The 26,979-nt window shown below is 38.6% G+C and overlaps 1 protein-coding gene across 5 annotated transcripts in view; it reads left to right on the forward strand.

The window, feature by feature from the left end:
* The window catches only part of myt1b (myelin transcription factor 1b), an 86,163-nt gene that overhangs the window by 38,617 nt on the left and 20,567 nt on the right, over positions 1 to 26,979 (forward strand). For 3 of the 5 annotated variants that reach the window (XM_079850291.1, XM_079850292.1, XM_079850293.1), the window contains exons 2-3: positions 19,839 to 19,939; positions 25,755 to 25,809. In XM_079850291.1, the coding sequence (XP_079706417.1) occupies positions 19,839 to 19,939; positions 25,755 to 25,809 (156 nt within the window). Of the gene's footprint in view, positions 1 to 8,631; positions 8,695 to 11,983; positions 12,188 to 19,838; positions 19,940 to 25,754; positions 25,810 to 26,979 lie in introns of those variants that run through there. The other 2 variants (XM_079850295.1, XM_079850294.1) reach the window with 2 other exon arrangements.

Below are 26,979 nucleotides of genomic sequence, written 5' to 3' on the forward strand. Positions count from 1 at the left end.
TCTTATGCCTAATCTAATATAACGTTCAATATCTCTTTTTATATACGGCAGATAAATGGCGCTTTTTAATGCAAGTTCATTATGGACCGATGTTGTTACAGTGTCTTTTCGGAGGTCTGCTAATATGATGCTGAATGAGCCCTATTAAGTGAAGTGTCTTATTTTCTTGATGGATTTAGATTGCAACCAGCAGCATCCGTCAGTGGAGAGTTTCAGATACTATCCGTCCTTCCGTCCATTCATCTCTCTATCCCCCTTTCTTCTCTCTGTGGCCTCTCCAAACATCTCTATACCATAATGACATTTGCATACAGATGCTTTCTAAACATTCACCCCCTCCTCACCCCATAACCCTTCAATCAGCTGAGTGTGTTACCTAGGCAACCGCACACTTACACACGCACACTGCGGCCCTGTTATTAGTCTACAATACCCCTCAGTGTAGAGCACTACAGGGTCCTGCTCCAGGTGTCCCCCTTTCATTCACACTTTCACTCACTGTTGTCTTAATTATTCCTCTGTTCTGTCTGGAGTAGTGTGGCGGAAGGAGGCGGTGGAGCGATGGGGTGTTCAGGGGGTCTTGGAGATGCGGAGTGAGTTGTGTTTCAGGGGATTTATAACTTTTAGAAGGGTTTTTATAACCCCTCATATCTCTTTCTAAGTCTCTCTCTCTCTCTCTCTCTCTCAATTCCAATTTGCTGTGCTTTACGACCGTGACAAATTTTTTTTTTTTTTTTTTTTTTTTTTTTTACATTTGTATTGCCTAGGCATTAGAATGTAATAAAAATACTAACTGTAAAATAAATTTAAATATAAAAACTAAAATAAACCATAAATACAAATTAAATAAATCAAACTACAGTAAAAGTAAACTACACTTGAATGACAAAACAACAAAAGAAAAGTATAAATAAATAAATAAATTGTTTTAATTTAAACAAAATGAGGTAATTCCAAGTTTAGTGACATTTTTGCCTTTCATGAAACCCTTGATCAACCTACTTATAAAATAATACATTATCAACAAAGTTGAACAAGTTAAATAAAATAATAATTTACTAAATATTACTAAAATTACTTTGTTGATTATTTATAATATTTTTTATAGTTATTTATAATACATATAATGTAAATAGTTTTAGTTTAGTTAAATTTTTTAGTATTCATATATATATACTAAAAAATGTAACTAAACTAAAAAAAAAGTAAACAAAACAAAAGTATTAAATAATTACTATAGAAGTAAAAAAAAATGTATAAATTATAAATAATTATAAAAAATATATAAATAATCAACAAAGTAAAATACAATTAAACAAATTGTAAATAAAAATACATATAATATAATATTATATAAAATATATAAATATAAAAAAATACATGTAAGCAATTAAATAAAATGTTTTTAAATCTTTATAATCTTTGTAGAGTAAACTGGATTTGTTAAATAACAAAAATATGAAATCATTAAATAGAAGTATTAAAAATATAACATTAAATAATATACAATTTAATTGATCTGCTTTAATTATAACAAAATTAGGTCATCCCAAGTCTTAAGTTCAGTGTCTTTATTGCCATTCTTGCTCTTTATTAATCTCAAAGATCAACTCCGCTTGTAAAATAATAAGAAAATAATTCATAAATGTAAATTATGGAAGTAACTTGACTTAAACAAGTAAGAAAGAAAAAGATACAACTAAATCAGTCTATATATGCCTACACAGTTATGTATCTGTCTTTGTCTGGATAATTACATGTATGTACACATAAAACACGCACAAACACCTAATTTGTGTGTGACTCAGTCTGGCCGTATGTGCAGCTCGGGAGTCCTCTGAGATATGAGGAGTGTCATCCACAGAGAATAATCTTTGATTCAGTGTCTGGACTCCTCTCTCGAGCTCCTAAAGGACGGGTGATTCGGGAGGGGGGGGGTCTTTAAAACAAGCCTCCTCCACGGCAGGACATGTGCTAAGCTGATTTAGCAGGGCTTAACAGCAGCCCACCACAATCACATAGATTACACAAACAACAGCACACATTTCTGGGTTTCGCCACCTGCTTTGAGCAGCAGCTCGTAAGCACAGACTATTGTGTCCCAGCATATGTACACCTAAATATGGGTTTACCCTGTCTGACTGTCTGTCGTTTGGGGAATTAAAAACGAACTTTATATACAGCGATCTTTGTTGTGATGTTTGGATGTAATTTTTAGGCTATATGAACTTTGTTTATTAAATACTTGAATAGGTAGTTTTTTTTTTTTTTTTTTTAAGAACAATATAGATATAGACATTTTTTTAAACAAAAAAAAAATCAAAACTTTGTCGAATAATAAATCAACAAAAGAAATGTATTAAATCATTAGATATATAAGTTTGAAATAACATTAAACAATTTCAAATTAAATTGCTTTGATTAAAACAAAATTCCAATAAAAATGTTTAATCAACATCAAGTTTTTAGTTTAAATTCTATGTGAATGTATAATATAAATCGTGTGTCTTCCTGTAACTGGTGACCCTTTTTTTTTTTTATCACTTAATTTTGGCTTTCATTATGAATTTTAATTGGCCCTGCATGTGTGCGATAATTTTCTACATTTTCTAATTTTCTATTTCATATTAAACTGCATGAAAATAATTAGCAAAACCAAATAAGAAAAATGCTGTTTAAAATAGTTTTTGACGGTGTAGAGCAACTTCCCAAAAGGATTTCATGTCAGCTATACTCGCTTTCAGAAACTTTGATTTGATATCCAGTTTCATATCCAAAAGATTGATCTCTCTGAATACAAAACTTTATGTTTGAGCTTCTTAAAGCTGTTTTATCCCTTTATAGTTATGACTGAATGAAAAAGTTTTTCTTCAGGGAGATGTTTTGTTCAGCGTTTTCTGTCAGAAAGTTCAGTCTCTGATGTGTAACGTAACAGAATGTAGAACATTCAGCCAGGAAGGCATTATTTGATCCATATACTGCCCACACAGCTCTTTTGTGTGTGTGTGTGTGTGAGAGCACATATGTGTTTTCTCTTTTTTCCCTTCAGACGCTCGGTTTCCTGTGCGTCTAAAACCATACCTCAGCAAAAGAAAAAAAAAAGGGAGGGGTAAAAAGTGGAAGAGTGGTTCTGTGGCAGACTGATATCTAGTGTGCCGTGACAGCTGGGCCTGCTCTCTTTCTCTCCCCTTTCACTCTCTTTTCTTCTCCTACACAAAGCCTATTAAGTATGCCACTCACTTAAAGGCCCCAGAGCCTCCCGCGGCCACAGGCTCCACCCAAAAGTGTGGCAGCTCTTTGTGATTGTAATGAGGCAGCAAGCCGGGCCGTGCTTGTGGAGCTCTGTCTGTGTTTACTCATCACCCAGCCATTCGGACAGGGGAGGGAAAGGAGGGGCGAGAGAGGGAGGAGGAAAAGTGGCTTCGGGGGTGGTGGGGAAGGACATGTCCTAGCGAAAGAGTGAGAGAGAGGGGGGAAAGGGAGGAGGGAGGCAGACAGACTGTGGCTCTGTGCCCTCTGGCATCTCTGACCCTTCTCTGACTGGCGCTGAGGTTCCTAAACCCAATGCTGTGAGATCGGGGGTGACGATCATGTAGGCTGGCACCCAGACCACACTGGGTTGTGGGAGTGTGAATGAATGCGCCTGTGAAGGAGGAGGGATTCTGCAAAGGTTGGGGCTAAAAAAAAAAAGAGGCATTTTAGCCTGTGAGCATTTTGGGGGAAATGAAGAGACAGTGATGGACATGGAACTTAAACAAAGGCCAAACTTGTTTTGTGAGCATGTATGGATTTGCGTACGAAGGGGGAAGGACTTTTTTTTTTTTTTTTGCCCTGTAAGCATCTTGAGAAAAATACATAATTAATGTAATATATAATGTAAATAATTCATTTAAAAAATGAATAACAGTAATGATGGTGTTGGAATTAAAACTAAAATGAAACAAAAGCAAAAAAAAGATGATGATGATGATGAAGAATGTAGCATGTAACCGAAAAATTTGTCAATAATTATAACTTCTACTATAGGAATACCACATGAGAGTCTGTGGGTTACCCAGGGTTATTATCGTTAACTAAAACTAAAAACAACATTTTCATTACTTGAAATAAAACAAACTGATATAAAATTAAACATTTCTCATTTTTATTTACTTTAAGTTGAAGTGTTAAAATCACTCAAACTAAAAAACTAAAACTTAATAAAAACTATTTAGATTATTTAAAAAAAAATACTAAAACTAAAAAGGAAAATGGAAAATATAATAGATGAAATTTAAAATATTAACAAAAAATATTATAGTATATCAATGATACTAAAATAACACTGGGGTTACTGTTGTTTTACCACAGTAAAAGTGTTCTTTAAACCCTCTTTACTGTGTTAAAATCACTGAGACACAAGGCCTCTCCTGTTTTATTGCTTTTACTAAAAATGAGCAACAACAACAAAGTTTCTTTAAATAACTGCATTAATACCATTTATAGTTTTAAGTTATTATTATTTATTGTTGTTGTTAAGATTTGTGTTATTGTTATTTGTTTTGTTTTTATTTTATTTTATATTTGTCACAATTAATTACTTGGATCTGTCTATCTGTCTATGTTTCTGTCTGTCTATTTGTCTATCTATCTGTCTGTCTGTCTGTCTGTCTGTCTGTCTGTCTGTCTGTCTATCTATCTGTCTATCTATCTATCTATCTATCTGTCTCTGTCTGTCTGTCTGTCTGTCTGTCTATCTATCTATCTGTCTCTATCTATCTATCTGTCTCTGTCTGTCTGTCTGTCTATCTAGCTATATATCTATCTATCTATCTATCTATCTATCTATCTATCTATCTAAATGTCTGTCTATCTGTCTGTCTGTCTGTCTGTCTGTCTGTCTGTCTGTCTGTCTGTCTGTCTGTCTATCTATCTATCTATCTATCTATCTATCTATCTATCTGTCTGTCTGTCTGTCTGTCTGTCTGTCTGTCTGTCTATCTGTCTCTGTCTGTCTGTCTGTATATCTAGCTATATATCTGTCTATCTATCTGTCTGTCTTTCTATCTCTCTCTATCTATCTATCTATCTGTCTGTCTGTCTGTCTGTCTGTCTGTCTGTCTGTCTGTCTGTCTGTCTATCTGTCTCTGTCTGTCTGTCTGTATATCTAGCTATATATCTGTCTATCTATCTGTCTGTCTTTCTATCTCTCTCTATCTATCTATCTATCTATCTATCTATCTATCTAAATGTCTGTCTATCTGTCTGTTTGTCTATCTGTCTATCTATCTGTCTGTCTGTCTGTCTATCTATCTATCTATCTATCTATCTATCTATCTATCTATCTATCTATCTGTCTGTCTGTCTGTCTGTCTGTCTGTCTTTTATTTATCTATCTGTTTGTCTCTCTATCTTTAATTATCTATCTGTATGTCTGTCTATCTGTTTATCTATCTTTTTTATATGTCTGTCTGTCTATCTATCTATCTATCTATCTATCTCTTATTATCTATCGGTCTATCTATCTGTCTGTCTGTCTATCTAGCTTTTATAATCTATATGTCTGTCTATCTATTTATCTGTCTGTCTGTCTATCTTTTATTATCTCTTTGTCTGTCTGTCTGTCTGTCTGTCTATCTTTTATTATCTATCTGTCTGTCTATTTATCTAACTGTCTGTCTCTCTATCTTATATTATCTGTCTGTCTGTCTATCTATCTTCTTAACTGTCTGTCTGTCTATCAATCTATCTATCTATCTGTCTATCTATATATCTGTCTATCTGTATTATCTGTCTGTCTGTCTGTCTATCTATCTATCTATCTATCTGTCTATCTGTATTATCTATATGTCTGTCTGTCTGTCTGTCTGTCTGTCTGTCTGTCTTTCTACCTGTCTGTCTGTCTTTTATTATCTGTCTGTCTGTCTATCTATCTAAATGTCTGTCTGTCTGTCTGTTTGTCTGTCTATCAATCTATCTATCTATCTGTCTATCTATATATCTGTATTATCTGTCTGTCTGTCTGTCTATCTATCTGTCTGTCTGTCTGTCTGTCTGTCTATCTATCTATCTATCTATCTATCTGTATTATCTGTCTATCTATCTTTTATTATCTATCTATCTCTCTGTCTGTCTGTCTGTCTGTCTGTCTACAATGTTTTTGATTTCCCTGTGAATCATCAAAATCACATAAAAATGTAGTAGCATCAAATTTGGTGTGGATTTATATGGGTTGTTTGAAATATTCTAACCATCAGAAATGTTAGCCTAGTTTAATTGATCAGTACCCTCACTTTCCCTGCGTGTTTCCACACATTCAGAGTCACGCTCCTTAGACTGCAGTTAATCAGCATGATTTCCCGTTCTCAGCCTCAGCGACTCTGAATCCACTGCACAGCCCTGCTCTCTCACTCATACTCATGCACTTTCCAGGCGGTTTGTGCATACGTTCACTTCTTGTCTTTCTCTTTTCTTTTTGTGCTGCCGAAGACAGCTGTAGGGCACATCACGGTTCAGCGGCGGCCTCTCCAACTCTCTCTCATGCGCAGCAATGATGTCGACAGGTCGGGGGGGTCACAGGCAAAGGGGTGCACAGACTCTCACTCCACAGAAGCCCGAAAGGGGGGCCTGTGTAGACCTTCATAAGTGAGGGGGGAGGAGGCAGCCGGGAAGTTAATAGGTCAATGAGTGTATGCCGTAGTGGAAGAATACAGCAGGGCGTCTGGTAGTCTGTGATAAAGAGAATCGGGCCTGCTCTTCTCTGCCCGGGCCTGCTCTCGTTTTTAAGTGAGAGCCTCTCTTTGTCAGAAGGCAAATTTAATAAGCAGCAAATGCATTACATGTTCTCTGCCGGCCCCCTCGCCATGGCAACGCGGAGTCGGGGCATGGAGATGGGCCTAGAGAGGACACGATTATCAGAGGAGCCATCTGCTAAAAGAGAGCCCAGACCCTGCCAAACCCACTGGGGGACTTCCACACCCTTCACTTATGCTGCTCATTTCCCCCTCGCACGATTCAGACGTTTATTTCCTGGACTTTGTTTGTTTTGGGTGAGCGGGTGCTTCACATTTTAAAGAGATTGAAGGAGAGGTATGTGTTAATGATGTAACTGAGTGCAAGAAACGAGTGAGCGAATTAGGAGGGGAGAATTTCTTGCCCAAAAGAGGAGTCGTAATTCCATTGAAAAAGAGATGATCCTCGCTCTCGGGCTGCTTTGTTTCGCACAGTTTTGTTGCGGTTTAAATCATGACTGTGAACTAATACACAGGTTTCCTCATAAATGTCCCTTAAAGATGAAATTCAGTCTCAGAGAGAAATTCAAAGAGAATAAGGCCACACAGAATAGGCTATTTCTAAATGCCTCACTTACAAACATTTAGGCTCATGCATGTGGGTGTTTCTGTGCACTTTTGGCCTTAAATTACATCTTTAACACTCTTTTTGCATCTGTCTACTAACAGTGGTAATGCATGCATCACAGGAGAATAGTCATTTTTGTTGTTTTTTGTAAGTCACTCATTTCAACCACAGTGTCGTTTCCAGCTCATCTCAAATGACCTGTTGTGTTTAATATCATTCTGTAATGGAAACTGATTTTAAACATCAATTGGCCTCCTTTTTCTTTTTTACTTGCAGATTTCATAGCTAGTATCGTATCCTGAATACACAAAATTATATAGAATGTTTTATATAATGATATGTATTTGTTAAAATTATGGCTTGATTAGAACTGCACAGTGAAAAATATATAAATTTATCTTATTTGCCTTGATATTTTCACTGTATCTTCATCGCTTGTTTAATATTTCATCTCAAACTCTTCACTGATACTGTTGTCTCCTTAGTAAACAACTACTCTTTTGAAGTTTTAACATGACTTTCCTATAAAAAGAAAGAAAAAATGTTTTAATAGAAATAAATTACAAAGCTTGAAGTTGAGGAGACACACATGTATACTCTCACTTTGTCTAAATACTTGTTTACAGCAAAAATGCTGTTCTTTTACAAAATGTAACCAAACGAGGTTGTTGAGTAATTGTTAAAGTGATTTGATTTATTGTTAAAGGCCAGATTAAATGTCATTCAAGCTTACAACTATCAATATTATAAGGAAACCATTTGATAGACTATGTGTGAGTTCAAGTGTGAGTGGTGTGATTGTGACAGAAAATGAACCTAAATAGCCTATATAATTATAATGAACTTTTAATTAAGGATAACTTGGATTCTTAGAGAGAGATTTCGAGATATAGGAAATGCAAGTAAACATTAAAAAAAAAAATACAATAGATATCGTTTTTAATATGAACAGAGATTCACAACCAAATTCACCAAAACTATTCTGCAGCGTGATATAGTTTGTGACTGCATGATTTTCCCCCTTAGCACTGTTGAGAAACTTCTTAAGCTGAAAGCGCACAGCTGCCGGTAGTCCCTTCTGTTGGCATTCTAAAGGCTTTGTTGTTGAGAACTGAAGACAATTGTTTTGATTGGCTGTGAGTTTTGCGGAGGTAGGATACAAATACCCACATGCTGGTCTCTGATTGGCTGGACAGGTTTCTGACGTCAGCTTGCACCCCTCCTTCGCTCCTTTCAAAGAGAAGTTGTAGTAATTTTGTCCTCAACTTTTCCACTCAAGTTTACTTTCTCAGGACTTGCCAGACGCTTATGGGAAACTCGGAGCCGCAACCATGAAGCTGTGTGGGACTTTTTTAGGTCAGTTAGACTTCGCTGTCTCCTATTTGGCTGTTTTAACTGTACACGAGGAAAACGGTTTGATTAACAGGTGTTTAAAAAGTTGGCTAGACTGCTGGTATACGAGATTTGGCAGTGAATAGCCTAAGCATTTATTGTATCTTATATGAACCGTGTTTTTATGTTAATACTCGTTAACAAAAAATATTCGTTTAATTATCTATTTATTTTTAATGACTGTTTTTTAATTATTTAACTCATGCAATAGTGTAGTGTTTATCGGAATACATATCAGATTTCGTCTTGCTTCACTCGCTATTGTGAGGCTTTATAGTTTATCATTCCCTTTTTGTCGCTTTAGGCATGTGTTGAAAGCTCGTCGTATTGAGGTCTATATATAGAACATCTATACAAATCATAACTTCCAGGAACCTGGTCTAGACCCTTTTTTTTTACTTCAGAGCTGTTGAAGTGTTTAGACAAAGGGCGGTTTGTTTCCCGGGGGACTGTGGCGGACACAATACCAGCCCAGAGGCGCATTCAAACTTTCTTTCTGTTGTTGTCTGTCAGCTTGTTCCATCTGTCAAGGCCATTCGCGGAGTTTGGGGCCCCTCCGGCCCATTCTCTCAGCTGACTACCTTATGCAATATTTATACAGGCATCCTGAATGCGCTCCAGAGACACACCGCGTTAAAGAATGTGTATTGTTTTCAGTGGAGTTGCAACGCAATTGGACAGTTCTGGATATATGAGGACATTAAACCCAATTTGTTTATGACACTTAACAGTTTACATTTCAATATCAATCAAAATTACATTAAACTGACTTTTAAAAAAAAAGTTTAAATTGCTTAACTTATTTTGGTGAGTTAAAGCAATGTAAAAAAAACATGTCGTCCTAACTTATTGATCATATGTGTTTTTTACAGTGTTGTTTTTCCGTCTGTGATTGTTAAAAGTTAAGCTTAATTGCTGCTTTTAATTTGTAAAGAAAAAGTGTCGACGTTATAATCTGCAAAAATACCTGCTTTTTGACCACTTTGAATTTGATTGAAAAAAGTAAGCTCTTAAAACTGAAAATTAAACGACAGAAATGATTGTCAAGTTAAAATAATGCAAACAGATGTTGTACTGCATAATACTGAAAACATTTTACAGCGTACCCCTTATTTGATATAAGATAGCATTTCAGTGGCCACAAAAGTTAGATTAGTACACATAGACTAGTGTAAAAGTAGGCCCGTTCGCCTGTGCAAGTCACATAGCGATCGCTTTAAACTGGGGACACACTTAACGACTGTCAGGCAGATTATGAATGTAATCGTTACGACTGACCATGCTCAAACGGACCGAGTTTGTTCAGTTGCACTCAGTCGGTGTTTAAAGTCATGTAGTGTGCACTGTCTAAAGATTCTAGTCTTAGAATGTAAGAATTTTTTTGCCAGTGGTCCTCACAAAGATTTTATTAAACATGTTTAATAATACGCGTTCCCAGTCAAACATCATTCTTGTAATTTTATCAAACACGTCTTCTTTTTGATGTACTTATTTTGTATTAGTCTATTCATTTTGATCTGCAAACAAGAAAAAAAGATCTGCATTCTGTAAAAATTCCGAATAAGCAGTGATTTCTCTCATTTTAAAAATATCATTTTACACTGTTTAGTTCGGAACGGAACGAACATCGTCGACATTACATTCAGGACTGTCGTTACGCATCACGTCAGCACATTCATATTTTTTTTTAAATAAACTGTTGACATCATTCCCTTAAAATGTCGACCCTATTGGAAGTTTTTGAATAACTGAACACTGATCGGTGCATGTGTATCTTATTTTCCGCATGATTACACAATGTCTCCTATTTTGTTTAACCCTTTCAGCGTTTCTGTTAAAACATCACAACCGTAATGTTTCTGTCAAAAGAGAGGAAGCGGCGGGTGTCTTTTTCCTCCGGGTCGCTGTCCATGGTACTGGGCCAAAGCGCTGTCTGGGGTCCTGAAGCCAAGCCGAGCGCAAATGTTGAACGTGTGCTCCCATGTGTTTACTCTTATCATTTATTCTCAAAGTTTTCATTGAGACTGCTGAAGAAGCAATCGCACATGTCCCATTCTCGCTACTGTGAATCTAATTCTGAGTACTTATGGCAGGGGAGTGTAACATATTTTTTAGGTATGGTTTCTCTTCTGTCTTTTGTTTATTGGATTGTGTCTCGGTTAGTGAGGCAACTCAAATCATATTGATGCAGCGTGGACACTTCGTGATTGATTTCAGCTCCAATGCATAACAATGGGACAGCAAAAAAGAGCCTGCCGCAAAGAGATAAGAACTTAATAGAATTTCTGAAAGGCGAAGGTTGGCTTTTTGAAAATTCCCCCCGTGTGCAGCATGGAGACAGAAGATAAAGAGTGGCATTTGTGGAGAATATTCTCAAATGGCTTGTAATGAATGGTTGTCATTTTCACTAATGGTTACAAAACAACAAAGCACAACAGCGGTGTGTGCAACATTTAGGAGTCATTCCAAGTTACATTCGTCTGTTTTGAGTGAAGAAGACAGTACGGTGTTGAATTCCCATTTTTTGTTGTCTCCCAACTCTTTTGGCAGCACAGTTATATATACCAATGCATAACACATAAATGACAGTATAGTGTAATAGTCTTTACTAATACAACTTTACCAGTGGGGCATTGCCAATGAAATGTGTGTTGTGTGAATCACTGCACTGGACAGTACCATTCGGAAAGAGTCAGGAGGGAGGGTTCAGATAACACCAGCGACATATGCATGCTTTTGTGCAATATTAAAGATTAATCACTGGGCGTAAAATAAGCAGCTTACGCTATTAGAATTTAAAGTAACAGCGACCCGACGCGCACTCTGAACTATAAGAGGTATTTGATGTTTTAAACACGCATTTGCTCTATTACTTATCCGCCAGCGTTTTTCAGTCACTCTTGAAAATAAAGCTTGCCTATGCGACAGAATAACCTTTTTTAAGAACTTTTTACTCTCTAGTTGTTTTCAAAACCATATATACTGGTGCTTAAAGGGATTGTGAAGCAAATATAGGCTACTGATCTGAATATATTGCAATATCAAAAATGTTTTTAATCTCGAAAGAACCATAACCGACTCAGTATCCATAGAGAGCTATCGTGGTCTTTGATAATAAGATGGTTCTTTGCTGGACCATTAAAGAACCTTTATGATTATCTTGTTTCTGGCACAAAGGAGAACTTGTATAAATCCCTTGTAGTTGGAGCGTGGGTGTGGGTGTTAGAGAGAGGGAGAGGGAGAGCGATCATATGTGTGTGTGTGTGTGTGTGTGTGTGCACTGAGAAAGACAAGAGTATGAAATAGAGTGTGCATGGCTGTACACATGCCCGTTGAGTTATTGCGGGGGGATATTCAAAGCCCAGCCCATCGATGTTGTAGGTTTTACTACAGCTTTCGTGATGTCATGGCAAAGGGCGGAGGGAGGAGGTGGGGGACAATGGCTCATGAGGGAAAGGTAAGTCAATATTACGTTTTCTCGCTGACAAAGGCAAATGAAGCCATGTTTTTGCTTACAAACAAGTAGCGTTCATACCGCCCCGTTCTGGATCCTCGCTCGTCCGTAGCAGCACCAGCGAAGAGCCGAATCTCTTCCCCGCTGTCACTGAATCTATCGGGATACTACTGAAGTAGAGTTTAGTTTTCTTTTAGAAAAATCTATAAATGGGATATTTTAACCCAAACTGTCTCACAGCGTACTGAATATACACGTCGAAGACGAGAGAAGCGTCTGTCGGAGCAGCTTTCGGGATTATTTTTCCCCTCTCAGGTAATCATGATCATGTCATTTGGCTTTATATGTGAAATATAAATAGTTTTGGTTCTTTTTGTTGATTACCAGAAAGAAAAGAAAAATCCCTCAGGGGGATCTTTGAGATATGTATCTGAACTCATGGTTTAGAGTCATTGGTTGAGTTGTTAAAAGATATTATAAATGTGTCACGCTTTATTATAATATCATTTGCTAGCCAAGGATGTAGACTACATATCTAGATCATCCCATTCCGAGATGCCCTACAGATCAAGGTTAATGGCTTTTACGTTGAAGGGTGCCGCTTTATTTTCATATTTTATCCTCATCGCACTTGTTTGATCGACGATTGATTTTTATCATCTTTGAAGTAAGATGTTTGCTGGATTATAGTTCTTACAAGCGGGTCTGTTTCGGAAACGATAGTGTGAGTGTGTCCATGCTTCCCTGCTAGAAGAGGCTCCAGCGGAGAGTGTGTGGAGTTGACATGGTAAAAGTGATGGAGAAACAGTCAGATATGGCGCTCTTGTACAAACGCAGCGATGCCTATTTGTTTTCCCACTTTGGTTTGATCCTCGAGATCAATCGGGAATGCCGTGTCAATATTCCATATCTGACTTCTTATTCTCGCGCATAAATAGCGTACTGATTAATGCGCGCGTGCGTGCGTTAGTCAAAACTGTTTATTTCTTAATCCACTTTATCGCGGTTATGTGCTTGTGTGTTTATAATTTGTCCGATTGATTTGTTCGCCTGGGTTCGGCGTGATCGCACTGTAAGTGCTCACTGTCATGTAGTTGTATAAAATCTCCATCTTTTTGGCACACATACGGAGTTGCTTCCATATGGCTCTGTGTAATTAAGGTCGAACAATGGGCGTAGCGCAGGACTCCCGGCCGAGTGCACGAATGGCGTGGAAGAAGAAGAAGAAGAAGAAGAAGGAGGGGTGGCCATTTGATTTTCTGCTGCAGAAAACAGAGTGGAGAGATGCTCTCTTTAAATGTCAACCGCCCCTGGTGAGATGCGCAGAAGAAAAGTCATGAGAGTTGAGGCAATAACGCCCGTTCTCTGCATCCATCCCCGCCCCTGTTCATTTCTAATGAGTGATTAATGCGTCTGTGTCTCATATTGCTCAGTATTCCGGCTGATGTGTTAGTCTTTCACTATTGTATTAAGTATAATATCAAAGCACCTGCAACCAAGATGGTGGACGTAGTGAACGTGAATGTGTTTTATCTGGGAGTCAGATGTGATCATGTAATAACAGTGAACATTTAATGTGTGTGTGTGTGTGTGTGTGTGTACAATATATTGGATTTCATTATTATTGTTTTTGTTATACATGTTATATATGGCTGTCCTAGAGCCAGAAGCCTAATGCTATGTGAAAAGTAACTGGAGTTAGTGAGCTTTAAGTGTTTCTAACTTCTCATCGTCTGAGGCTTCTGGCTCAATGACAGCCAGTAATTCCACTATCAGTGGTGTAGAGGAGAACAGGGAGTGTTGTACAACAGGCTGATGTGTAACACCATCAGTTTAACTAATTAAACATGAGCTACAGGGGTGAAATAACCATATACATAAGCACTGCCCTCATGAGGTGAAGATAGTAGTTGTAAGTCACAATATAAAGGAGTTACGGGATCAAAAAATAAGGGCAATTTCATCTCTGTTTTATAATTTGATTTGTGTTAATGGATGTTGAATGAAAAAACTTTCAGATTGATACTGTCATCTGAATCAACAGGTTCTCTTTATAAATTTGATATAGATCTGCTCATAAAAATAACATGGCAGAGCAAACTTTGAGGCTTGTAACACTTTCCATCATACTTCAACTGAACCTGCAAAGAGAAGATGAGACAGTGTATATGCTACATTTTGAGAGTGATTAACACTGTTTGTTAAGGCTACTCTCTTTTTTTCTTTTCTTTTTTTTATTGCTGATTTTAATTCAAATGTTTTCCACTGTGAATTAACATGTTTATTATAAACCACCACAGTAAATGCATGCACTAAATTTAAAATGCCTTTGTTTTCTGTTATACAACTTGCCCTGATATTTGAGATAAGTTGTAGATTCCTCAACTAATTTGTATGAAAATATATCAAAGCTTTCCAAAAAGGACTACAACATTTGCATCTCCTAACATGTAAGCCTATCAACTGACAAATATTGCTGCTAATGTTGTGTTGTAGCCTACCGCATTTTAGCGTCATCCACTTCACGATATTCAGCACTGTGAACAATAAAGGTCACCTGAGCGCAACATTGATTCATGGAGTCGTTTATTTTATCTCGCTCGCCTAGAAACTGGTTTTGTAATAACTTTCACAAGATCCTATCTATCTGTTTGCGGAAATTGCGCAGAATTGCGCAGTCGTCAGGAACCTCCAGAGTTTCATCAAATAGGATGCTGCTATCTGTGCGGTGGGGGGAATCCTTGCAAGTTTTCTCAATTATTTCTGTCAGTTAATATATAACCGAACAATGTGCTCAGTCTTATATACAAATAGTTCTATAGCGGATCATCTGGTGCACGCAGACGCTCTTTTCACAAGCATCATGAAATCTGTGTCTTCACAGATCGCCGTTTAATCTTATCCGCGGATTAATTCCTATCATATTCAAACAGGGGGTGTTTGCGACATACCAACCCTAATACTCATTTTGGTTGTCCAAAGGCGCTAAACGCTCGAAATAGGCGCTTGTTTATCGCTCAGTCCATAGGACAGGAAACTAGTGATATAAAAGTGGGGAAAAATAAAGATGCATACAGTGCTGCAGCAGGTGCCACGGATTTGCCGGAGAGGAGAGAGTAATAAACATGTGGAATGGAGCAGCTGGGCCAAATTGCGCTCTTCTCATTCAGAGCACAGCAGAAAGCCAAGCCACTGGGGCCGAGGGTCAGGGTCGCCCCTATCATTAGTGAAGAAAGGTGCCATTTAGAGCAGCCTTTAAGCCTTGAAACACTGAATTGCGTGCAGCTGAATTGATCGGTGATTTAGAATGCATGTTTGTGCTGTTTTAGTCTTGCGCGACAACCGCGCCATTGTTTCGTTCGGTGTTTTGAACGAATCGTTCTCGTTCACTCACGTGTGCTGATTTACATGTAATTCACTTAAGTTTTGGGTAACTGTGGTTTCCTGCTTTTAGAGGTCGGTGTTTAGAACTAATCTTTTAAGAGTCCTTCTCGTTCGCCCACATGTCCTTATTTACATCTAGTTTCTTTTTTTAAAAGCCTTTCCTGCCTTTAAATTTTGACTATGGCACGAGCAAATGTCATTCGAGCCCGGGATGTGAAGAAGCAAATTCATTGGACCTCCTGAACGAACACGCGCGTTTGAAAGAGTTTTAAAGGGATAGTTCACCCTAAAATGAAAATTCTGTCATCATTTACTCACTGTCCCGTTGTTATAAACCTGTTTGCGTTTCTTTCTTCTGCTGAACACAAAAGAAGATATTTAGAAGAATGTTGGTAACCAGACAGTTGACGTCACCCATTCATTTTCTATAGTATTTTTATTTATTTTTCCTACTATGGAAGTCAATGGCTACCGTCAACTGTTTGGTTACCAACATTCTTCAGAATATCTTCTTTTGTGTTCAGCAGAAGAAAGAAACTCATACAGGTTTGGAACAACTAGAGGGTGAGTAAATGATGACATAATTTTCATTTTTGGGTGAACTGTCCCTGAATGAGACATCTCTGACACTGAATGAACTAAGATATCTTGTTCATTCACTTTATTCATCATGTAAGTGACGCATATTATGTTAAAACATTTATTTCTTTTAGTAGACTTGAACGCAGATTGTTTTAGAGTGTAATAGATATTTTATTAAAATAAGAATAATAAGACTTGTTTTGTTTGTGAATGACCCTGGGTTTTAAAATAATCTGTTGAGTGAATGATTCAGTGACCCACTCATTGGACACCAAAAGATGTGCACAAATATCTAGGCTGTGTCCAAAATCACAGGTATCTTAAGTACTTATTTTGAACAAATATCTACTACTAAAAAAGTAAGTTCTTTATAGTATGAGTTTGTGTAGTATGTGATTTTGGATGCAGCCCTATACTAACAGAGGCACTGAACACATCTGAACGAATCATTTTAGAATCAAGTTACTGATTTTCCACTGGACTGGAAGCACACCTAAACAGAAGCTTTAAAGAACATAGATATTTAACCTCTTAACTTGTCCGTATCCTTGAGAAAAGGTGAATTCTGCCATTGCTCCTTTAACGCAGAGTCACTCTCTGAGTTGGCCTCTTTCTGCTGCTCGTGGTTGTCATGGTGTTTTCCGTGGTGTGTCATAAAGGAAAAAAACGAGAGCCCGTAGCTCTCAAAGGCACTCGTTTTGACATGGAGAATCTAATTTTATTACTTGCTGCTGACTCTCAGGCACAAGTCGATTTTTTTAATCTTCTGAAAAGAATAATACAATGAATGCACCACAAATGTTAAATGTATTTAGGTGGTATTGTTTTTATATATATATAATTAGGTTTGAGTGTGTCTAGCAGGCTAGCGTTATTCTTTCACCTTTGCTCTTGCTAAGAGCTTTCTGCTTGTTCTCTAATCACAAAGTTGAAGTTAAATCCTGCTTAACTAGAGCAGAGAGTGCAGATGTGTCGCCCGTGGATTACCGTGAAGGCATCCATTCCTATTTAATCTAAACTATGGATTTATCCCTGTCTCAGACGACTCGGCATCACTGTGATGGATTTCAGCTGCATGACATGATTTTCTTGATTTGTTTACACTCATCTCTGTCTCCTTTGACTGTCTCGCAGTAGCACAACTATCACAGATCATTTATTAATCTCTTGTTCCTCTTGTAGTGTAATACTTTAAAGTGAACATTCACAGGAGCCAATCAGATAATAGTCTCTCTAGCCCATCTGTAAATGACGAGCTGTTTCGCTTTATTAAGGTTGCCTTTCCCTTTAGAATGAGTGGCACCTGAGCCATCAAGGTTATAGAGGGGGTGGATTATTGAGGCTGTGCCATTTCAGAAGGCCGGAAAGTGTGGAGTCGGCTATACGGCCCGGGTTTACGGCGAGATTTTAAAGAGCCCTTTGCGCCTCGCGGTTCTGTTTATTTGGCTTGAAATTTGTAGAACGAGAAAAAGCGAGAGAGCGTTGGGGGGGAAGGATGCACAGTAGTGCTGTTGTAGTCACTTTTTAGAAGAGGGCTGAAAGTTGATAAATAAGCGTTTTGTTCCGTGCCGGCGTGGGAGTGTGTGTGTAAGGGGCATTGGAAATGCTTTTACTGACAATGCCCTACAGCTTTCTAACTCTGATGACTGGCATCCTGCCTGTCTTTTTCTGGGTTGTTGTTGCTGAGTTTTAGGAGGCAAATCAGATCTGCCTGCTTTGTTTATTTTGTGCTTGCTAAGAGAGAAGGGCAGATGTTAGAGGGGGAAGCGAGAGAGACAGAGTCAGAAGCTCGGCATGTTTAAAGGCTCCTCTTTTACTGACAGCAAACTCTTTCTCTTTCGCTCTCCTGCTCTTTGGCCCTCTCTCTCTCTCTCTCTCTCTCTCTCTCTCTCTCTCTCTCTCTGAGAGCGCGAGGTGAGTTTTAGTGCCCAATAAGAAACAGATGGAAGCCTCCTTTAAAGGAAGAAAACACCAGATTGAGATAAAGGTAAAGAGAGGAAGTAAAAGAAAGGACACAGGCGAGAGCAGAAGAGGCAAAAGGAGAATGGCAGATGTTTCATTACTCTTACTACAATATACCAAAACTGAAAACAAAAGTTATTATAGAGACGATGATTCTTCTGATAAAAGAACCCAAATTCTTTAAAACTGCAAATGGAAGGAACAATAGCTTCAAAAAGTATTTTGATAAACATATTGCCACATCAACTAAAAAAAAAAGTAAAGACCAATTTTTTAAATGTATATAAATTAAAAAAGTGTTATATTTATGCACACATACACATACATATATACATATATATATATGTGTGTGTGTGTATATATGTATGTGCATGTGTGCATAAAATATATATATATATATATATATATATATATATATATATATTGCAAGAACTTTCACATAAATAATTTTTACTCAACACACCAAAAAATGTAATATGACTTTTAGGCTTGACAGAGATATTCAAGATCTTTGTGCTACACAAAGTTCTCTGATGTCCTCTGATCATCTCAAAGGCAAAGCTTGAAGGGTTAGAATATGTTTTTATGTGTTTCGAACGTTGAAATCCACAGAAGATTTTCTCACGTAACTCTAAAGAGTTTGTTGCCTGCGGTATTGTTGACAGCTAAACAAAAGCGAGTTATGAACCGGGGTGTCAGCTGTGAGATTTCATGAACAATGGCTGATTCGTGCTCATTGATGAATATAATTATTATTTTAATACGCCCTGCATTTGATAGCACAAGCAAGGGGATCCGATTTTATTGGGACATTCTTTTATCTTTTTATCATGCGTGTCTATCATGTGTGTGCCAGAGGGGGGTTGGGTTGCTGGTTTATGGAGAGATGGACTATTACCCTGATGAAAAAAAAAGAAAGGAGGAGGGGAAAAAATCTGATTTATGGTTGATTCATTATTTACTGACCAAATTCCCTCCCCCAGCACGGATCTGTCTTTGCGACCCCTCCCTTCTCTTACACTCCTGCCTGCTAAAAGCTCAATAAAAATGCACAAAAGTGATTGATTCTAATAGCAGACTGACAGAGCTTCCAGCTGGGGTGCTTTAGCATGCATATGCATGCGCGTATGTGCGAGTGTGAGGTTTTTTTTGAGTTCTCGCCTCTCTTTAATTAGAAGTGCATAGGTCACATGTGTAAAAGGCCCAGCCCCCATCAGGACCTGTCAAACTGGCACTTCACACATATGACATTAAGCACCTTTCAGTCAACACATAAATGCACAGTGCTGTCCATATATCATATTAGTTAATGCATTTACAACCAAAGACAAATATCACTTTTTTTTTCTATAGTCTATATGTGGATCAGTGACAAGGCAACTGTTTATAGTATAATTTTGAATTAAAATTAACATGTTTTTTTTGGGGAGGCATGAAGTCTATGGTTGTGAGTGTGTCTTGCTGTTGGGATGGAGGGGGTTGTGTTTCGTGTGCTGAGGCTGCTGGTTTCAGATGCAGGTGGACAGGTGATGAGATGATCTGGCCGTTTCACTGCTGAATCAGTCTGTTACAGCGTTTCGAACCGAACACTCCTTTGGCCTCGCTCCGCAAAAACTCTTCCAACTGCCAGCGCAGATGCTGACGTGTCTGTCTTTTCCCTTCATTTTCATTTTTTCATCTTCATTTATTGCTTTCTCTCTCTCTCTTTCCCTCTCTTCTCAAACAGAAAATGAGTACCGGGGGAAACTCCTGAACCAGCGCTGGACGCGAGGAGACAAGATCAGCCGCTGCCGGCCCTCTCTCAGACTGCAGAGCCGACCAATCAAAGTGAGTTGCTCGAGCCTGTCAGCCAATCGCCACGCGGAAACGTGGGCTTCCTGCCAAGTTGGCACAATTAGAGGCGAAAAAGGGCTATACATTTATGACATTCCTAAGTTCTGTCTGTCAGCACACTATGAAAGGAAGTCAGCGTTGTATTACGGCGACGTGCGCAGTTCATGCCAGCTTGACCTAGAATGGGTTTTGGCAGAGCAACCTAACCCCCCCTCTGAATGAGCTGAGATTTTAAAGTGTCCCGCGCCCCGTAATTATGAAGAATTGGGCTGTTCGACTCAACCTAATTTCATTTTTAGAGCTTTCTTGCATTATTTAGGAAAACTGGAGAGGTTTGAAAGCGGGGATGTCCTTGAGCTGCTTTTGTTTGCTATCTTTCATCAACATAAAAGAAAGTCTCTCTCTCTCTCTCTCTCTCTCTCTCTCTCTCTCTCTCTCTCTCTCTCTCTCACCCTCTCACCCTCTAACCCCCCCCCCCCTTCCTTTTTCTGCTTAGATGTGTGTTTTTGGCTTTAAGTGGATGCATCGCTTTTCCTCCTCTTTCACTCTTTCTTCTACATGCTTTTTATTTGGAACAGACCACATTTCCAACCATCTATCTCTTTCACTTCTGCATTGAGAAATTCACTGGAAGAGATTTCTAATGGGAAAAAGAGAAAAAAACAAGAGTAAGAGAGTCTTCGCTCTCTCCCGTGGGCCCATAAATGTGTTTTTTTCTCCACTCTGATGGAAAGAGTTCATCTGAAGCGATTGATTTATCGATCTAATTTGAAATGTTTAAAGGGTTGCAGTTGCAGGCAGTGCTTTTAAGAGCATCCAATTAGATAATACCAAACTCCGACTGATCAGCGTCATCCAACTGTGTGCAAAGGAATCAGAGCCGAGCTTATTCTCAAGCTACCGCAAGCTCTTAAAAGAAAACACACAAGAGAGAGACGAGCAACGCAAGTGTGCGTTTACACACACACATACACAAACGTAAACCTCTCTCGGTTGTCAATCAGGCCGTGAGAGTGCATGTTAACTCCGCTCCCCTGATGGATGGCTCAGATCTCCTTGGCGACCGCATTGGCCTTCTTTAATTGGCTGATGCTTTCCGCAGGTAATTTTGGAGATGTCAGTAGTCCTGTCACTCTTGCAATGGTTGCCACGCCGGGCCTGGTTGCGTCCTCTTCTTGTAAATGCGAAAATGAATAAAAGGCTCATTTATGCGCACCGGAGGAGGAGGGGTGACCTTCTTTGTGAAGTCATTGCCCCCAGCCAGCAATTTACATAGAGCTGTCAGAAGAGCACGAAGGAGCGACTCCGTCCGCTTGTATGGAGAAGAGAGGGACACAATTAATAATGTAGCACACGGCCAGAAGGGATATGCGTGGACGTTCTCCCACTCTAAGTGGTAAAAAAATATGTTGGCTTATCTTAGCGTTCGCATTTTTCTGCCAAAATCTTTCGCTCATTTCGCCGTCCTCATGCTCCTTTTTACCAGTTCTCCCTCCTTCTCACAATCACTCTAATTTCTCATGCCAACAGCCGTAATTAAAAACGCAGGGGAAAGGACAGGTTTGAAAACATTAAAAGGCCTTTGAATGATATTACGAAAGAAAGATGACACTGTCTTGCTCATCACAAACACCTTTGCACGAACATGCAGATTTAATGAGGTGGAATTTGACAAATAAAAAAGGAATGCAAACTCTGATGCGCTCACCTATTGGAAAGAGATGCGTAGCTATGGTTACACAAACATGAAAGCCGTGCGAGCTCCCTCACGGCCTGTTTGATTCATGTGTTGACACTGAGGAGACGGCAGTGAGAGACTAGAGGAAGCTACAGTGGGTAAAGAATAAAACGACACGCATCTGCCCCTGGCTTTTGTGCTTGGGGTCAGAAAGTTACAAAGCTTGTTTCGAGAGATACAGAGAGGGCATAGAAGACTCGCAGATGGGCGAACCGCATACACGCTCGCACAAACACAACGCTCAGTGTTTGAGTCCGCCGTCTCTACTTGATCATCTATGTGAGAAAACTTTCCTCCCAGGCTGACAAGTCGAGCTCAGAGTATCGGCGCACAAAAAGCCGGCTTGTTGCTCAAGCACACGCGTGCTTGTGATCAAAACACCCCTGAGAGAGGAAGAGAGACTCTGTGCACCTGTCTGCCCGGATACACTCACACACACACAGCCAACTTTCATCGCCCCATACGCAAACTCCCTCAAATGCAACACAACACACTCATTATCCACCCGTGCTGAAAAGTCGGCAATCAACAGGAAGTGGCACTGCCAGAGAGAGTGCGCAGGGATGAAAAAGAAGCGTGTGAAAGAGAAACTCCTCTGTGAAAGTGCAGTGTGCCCTTGCCAGCTCCAGCGCTGTATTAAAGGCAGCAGCTGGGAGCGGGGTGAGCAGCGCTCACGGAGGGTCAAAAGGAGAGAGTTTCGTGGATTTTCAAGGATTCCGTTCCATTTAAATCGCAGTAAAGTAATCACAGCTAATGGCGCCATTGTGCCGGCAGAAAAGATCCAATGGCTTTACAGTGAGCAGACTTCCCTGCGTCTGTGTGTGTGTGTGTGAGCGAGACTGAGAGGGATTGACACCTGCTCCTTTTGTGCCAGAAAGCGCAGCGAGTGTAGCGATCGGGGACTCTGTGCGGGAGGAATTACAGTGATTTGGAGTGCCTGTGTTTGTGTTATTTCTATCGCTGCGGTTAATATTGCTATTGTAATTAGCACTCCAGCTTGCCATGGGGCCGTGAACGCTCCTCTGGCAGATGCCATGCACTGCTGTCTCTCTCTGTCCGTCCAATCACATTTATTGTTCAGGCCCAGTCCTTTATACACTGATGATGGGTACATAAAGGTTAGAAAGGAGAAAACTGACAAATGTACTGCAATTTAACCGTTATTTTTATTTAATCTGTCTGTCATTTTTTCTGTCTATCCATCTGTCTGTTGTTCAGTCTGTCTGTCTGTCTGTCTATCTATCTGTTTGTCCGTCCGTCGTTCATTTTTCTATATATCTATCTATTTTTCTATATATATATATCTATCTATCTATATATCTGTCTGTCTGTCTGTCTGTCTGTCTGTCTGTCTGTCTGTCTGTCTATCTATCTATCTATCTATCTATCTATCTATCTATCTATCTATCTATCTATCTATCTATCTATCTATCTATCTATCTATCTATCTATCTGTCTATCTGTCTGTCTGTCTGTCTGTCTGTCTATATATCTGTCTGTCTGTCTGACCGTCGTTCATTTATCTATCTGTCTGTCTGTCTGTCTGTCTGTCTGTCTGTCTGTCTATCCATCTGTCTGTCTGTCCGTCTGTCTGTCTGTCTGTCTGTCATTCATTTATCTGTCTGTCTGTATCTGTCTCTCTGTCGTTCATTTATCTGTCTGTCTGTCTGTCTATATGTCTGTCTGTCGTTCATTTTTCTATCTATCTATCTATCTATATCTATCTATCTATCTATCTATCTATCTATCTGTCTGTCTGTCTGTCTGTCCGTGGTTCATCTATCTATCTACAGTGCCCTCCACAATTATTGAACCCCCTGGTAAATATGATCAAAATTGGCTGTAAAAAATAAATCTGCATCGATTATCCTTGTGATCTTTCATTCAAAAAATGTGCAAAATTCTAACCTTTCATTGAAGTAAAAGAATTGAAAGTGGGGGGAAATCACATTATGAAATAAATGTTTTTCTCCAAAACACGTTGGCCACAATTATTGAAACCCCAAGAATTTTTTACGAGTAAAATATCTCTGAAGTATATTCCCATTAATATTTACCTTTTTTAGTACACCAGGGTGACTAGGAACATGAAACTGTCCAGCTATGACTTCGTGTTTCACAGGAGTTTAAATATGAGGAAACACAAAGGCCAAATCCCCTTAATCATCCATCACAATGAGTAAAACCACAGAATACAGTTCTGATGCGTAGCAAAAGATTGTTGAGCATCACAAACTAGAAAGTGGCTGTAAGACAATAGCTAAAGAATTGAAAATCCCCATTTTGACCATCAGGGCAATAATTAAGAAGTTATAACCAACTAAAGATGTTATGAATCTGCCAGGAAAAGGACGTGTGTCTATACTGTCTTAATGCACGGCGAGTATGAAAGTTTGAGTGGCCAAAGACTCTCCAATGATCACAGATGGAGAATTGCAGAGATTAGTTGAGTCTTAGGGTCAGAAAGCCTAAAAAAAAAAATATCAAACAACCCCTACATCCCCACATGTTGTTTGGGAGGGTTTAAAAAAAAACCTCCTCGCTCATCCAAAAACAAATTCCAGCAAATTTAATTGTCAGACACGACTGGATCTTCAAACAACACAGGGTTCTGTGGTCAGATGAGACTAAAACAGAGCTTTTTGGCAGCAAACACACTAGATGGGTTTGGTGAACACAAGGATAAAAAGTACCCCATGTGTACAATTTAATATACCATTGGATCTTTAATGTTGTGGGCATATTTTTCTGCTGGAGGTCCTGGACTTCTTGTTCAGATACATGGCATTGTGGATTCTATCAAATATCAACAGATAAAAAATCAAAACCTGACGCCTTCTGCTAGAAATCTTATAATATGCCGTGGTTGGATCTTCCATCAGGACAACGATCCAAAACAAACATCAAAATCAAAACAAAAATTTGTTGTGGAGCACAAAATGAAGCTTCTGCCATGACCGTCCCAGTCCCCTGACCTGATGAGTGGGCTGAACTGAAGAGGAGAAGCACCAACATGGATCTGGGAATCTGAAGGATCTGGAGAGATTCTGTGTGGAGGAATGGTCTCTGATCTCCTGTCAGGTGTTCTCCAAACTCATCAGGCATTATAGGAGAAGACTCAGAGCTGTTATCTTGGCAAAAGGAGATTGCAAAAAGTATTTAATAAAAGGGTTTCAATAATTGTGGCCAACGTGTTTTGGAGAAAAACATTTATTTCATAATGTGATTTCCCCCCACTTTCAATTCTTTTACTTCAATGAAAGGTTAGAATTTTGCACATTTTTTGAATGAAAGATCACAAGGATAATCGATGCAGATTTATTTTTTACAGCCAATTTTGATCATATTTACCAGGGGGTTCAATAATTGTGGAGGGCACTGTATCTATCTATCTATCTCTCTATCTATCTATCTATCTATCTATCTATCTATCTATCTATCTATCTATCTATCTATCTATCTATCTGTCTGTCTATCTGTCTATCTGTTTGTCTGTCGTTCATTTATCTATCTATCTATCTATCTATCTATCTATCTATCTATCTATCTATCTATCTATCTATCTATCTGTCTGTCTGTCTGTCTATCTGTCTGTCTGTCTGTCTGTCCTTCGTTCATCTATCTATCTGTCTATTTATCAATCTATCTATATCTCACTCTGTCTTATTTTTTCTGTCTTTTCTTTCTGTCTGTCCATCTGTCATTCTGGTGTTATTTGTCTGTTTATCCATCTCTCTGTTGATCTATCTTTCTATCTTAGTGTTTGTAGTATAAAAGAGAAATAGTGCTCCCAGTGAGTATTTACACTATGGAAATGTGTTTTTTATACATTATTCATGACTTCATTAACCTGAATGTATGGTGTGTATGTGTGACCCTGAGTGTGTGTGTGTGTGTGTGTGTGTGTGTGTGTGTGTGTGTGTGTGTGTGTGTGTGTGTGTGTGTGTGTGTGTGTGTGTGTTAGCTTGTCTCTCTCTCTCTCTCTCTCTCTCTCTCTCTCTCTCTCTCTCTCTCTCTGTTTCTCCTCCATCTATCATTGTAGTCTTAACTCTCTCCTTTTCTTTCTGACAGATGAGTTTGGATACTGACGACAAGCGCACTCGCACACGGTCCAAAGCAGGAAGAGGTCAGTGAACCCTCTCTCTCTTGCTCTCGCTCTGTCTTTCTCTTTTTCTCTCACCTCCAAAACTCATTTCTTTCACTGGTCAGCTGAGCATGTCTTATATGTTCACTCTAGGCATATCTAATATTATCTTCTCTCAAATAATCCTGCTCTTGAAGTCTCTAGAGGTCCTTTTGCAAGAAAATCCTATTCCCTATGTAGCATTCAGTAAGTTTAAATAGAGCTTTGTGAGTGAGAAGAGCATTCAATCAAATGGAATGTCGAAAGTAAAAAAAAAATGCTTTGAAATATTACAATTTCATATGCATGACCATATTACCCGACTGTTTGTTTCTAGAGGGATGATCTGGGTTCAATAAAAGTTCAGCTCTATGGACAGCATCTGTGAATACTGTCAAATAACACCATCAGTAATTCTGACTCATCTCTCAGCTTAAATAAAAAAAGTGTTTAATAATACGCATACAATGAAAGTCTACAGGTTAAGGCATCCAGCAACAGTAAAGAAAATTAATTCAGAGCTGTAAGTCATCCTTTTAGCAGAATGACCGTCAGATGAACTTCTGGTTATGAATTATTCATTTCTGTTGGTTTCAATACAAAATGCAAAAGTTCCATACTATTGTACTTTGCGAAATAGTGGCGTCACATTCATTTCTTGTATCCTGCTGCAAATAATGCGAATGTTACCACTTCACATGGTCATGTAAAGGCACGAGTTGAAATGCTAAACACGTTAAACCACAAACATTTCTTTAAAGCCAAAATTCTTCCAATCATTTCTTCTTTGCATGATTTTTCTTTGACTGTTTTTATTGTTTTCAAATAAATTGATTAGAGAGAGGCTTTTTTTTTTTACACGTCGGCAGTTTTGCTCTGATTTCACCACTAAACTGAACTGGGACAATTAATCATATTTTCGTGCTGATTCGTGCATATTGTACTTTTTTTTTTTTTTTTTTTTTCTTCTTCATCAAGGCTCGATGTTTTGGCTGACTCAGGTGTTTGTGTATATGTACATGTACATGTAGTGTGTGTGTGTGTGTTTCTTCTTGGTAATGTAGTCATGAATGTTACTGCATATGGCCTCCTGGGGTCTGTATATATTTGTGATTTATTGATTGCGGTTCTATGCAATTATTTGCAGCTTTAGATTTTTCAGCTTATTTTTCT

Source organism: Squalius cephalus (genome assembly GCF_949319135.1).
Source record: "Squalius cephalus genome assembly, chromosome: 18".
NCBI lineage: Eukaryota > Metazoa > Chordata > Actinopteri > Cypriniformes > Leuciscidae > Squalius > Squalius cephalus.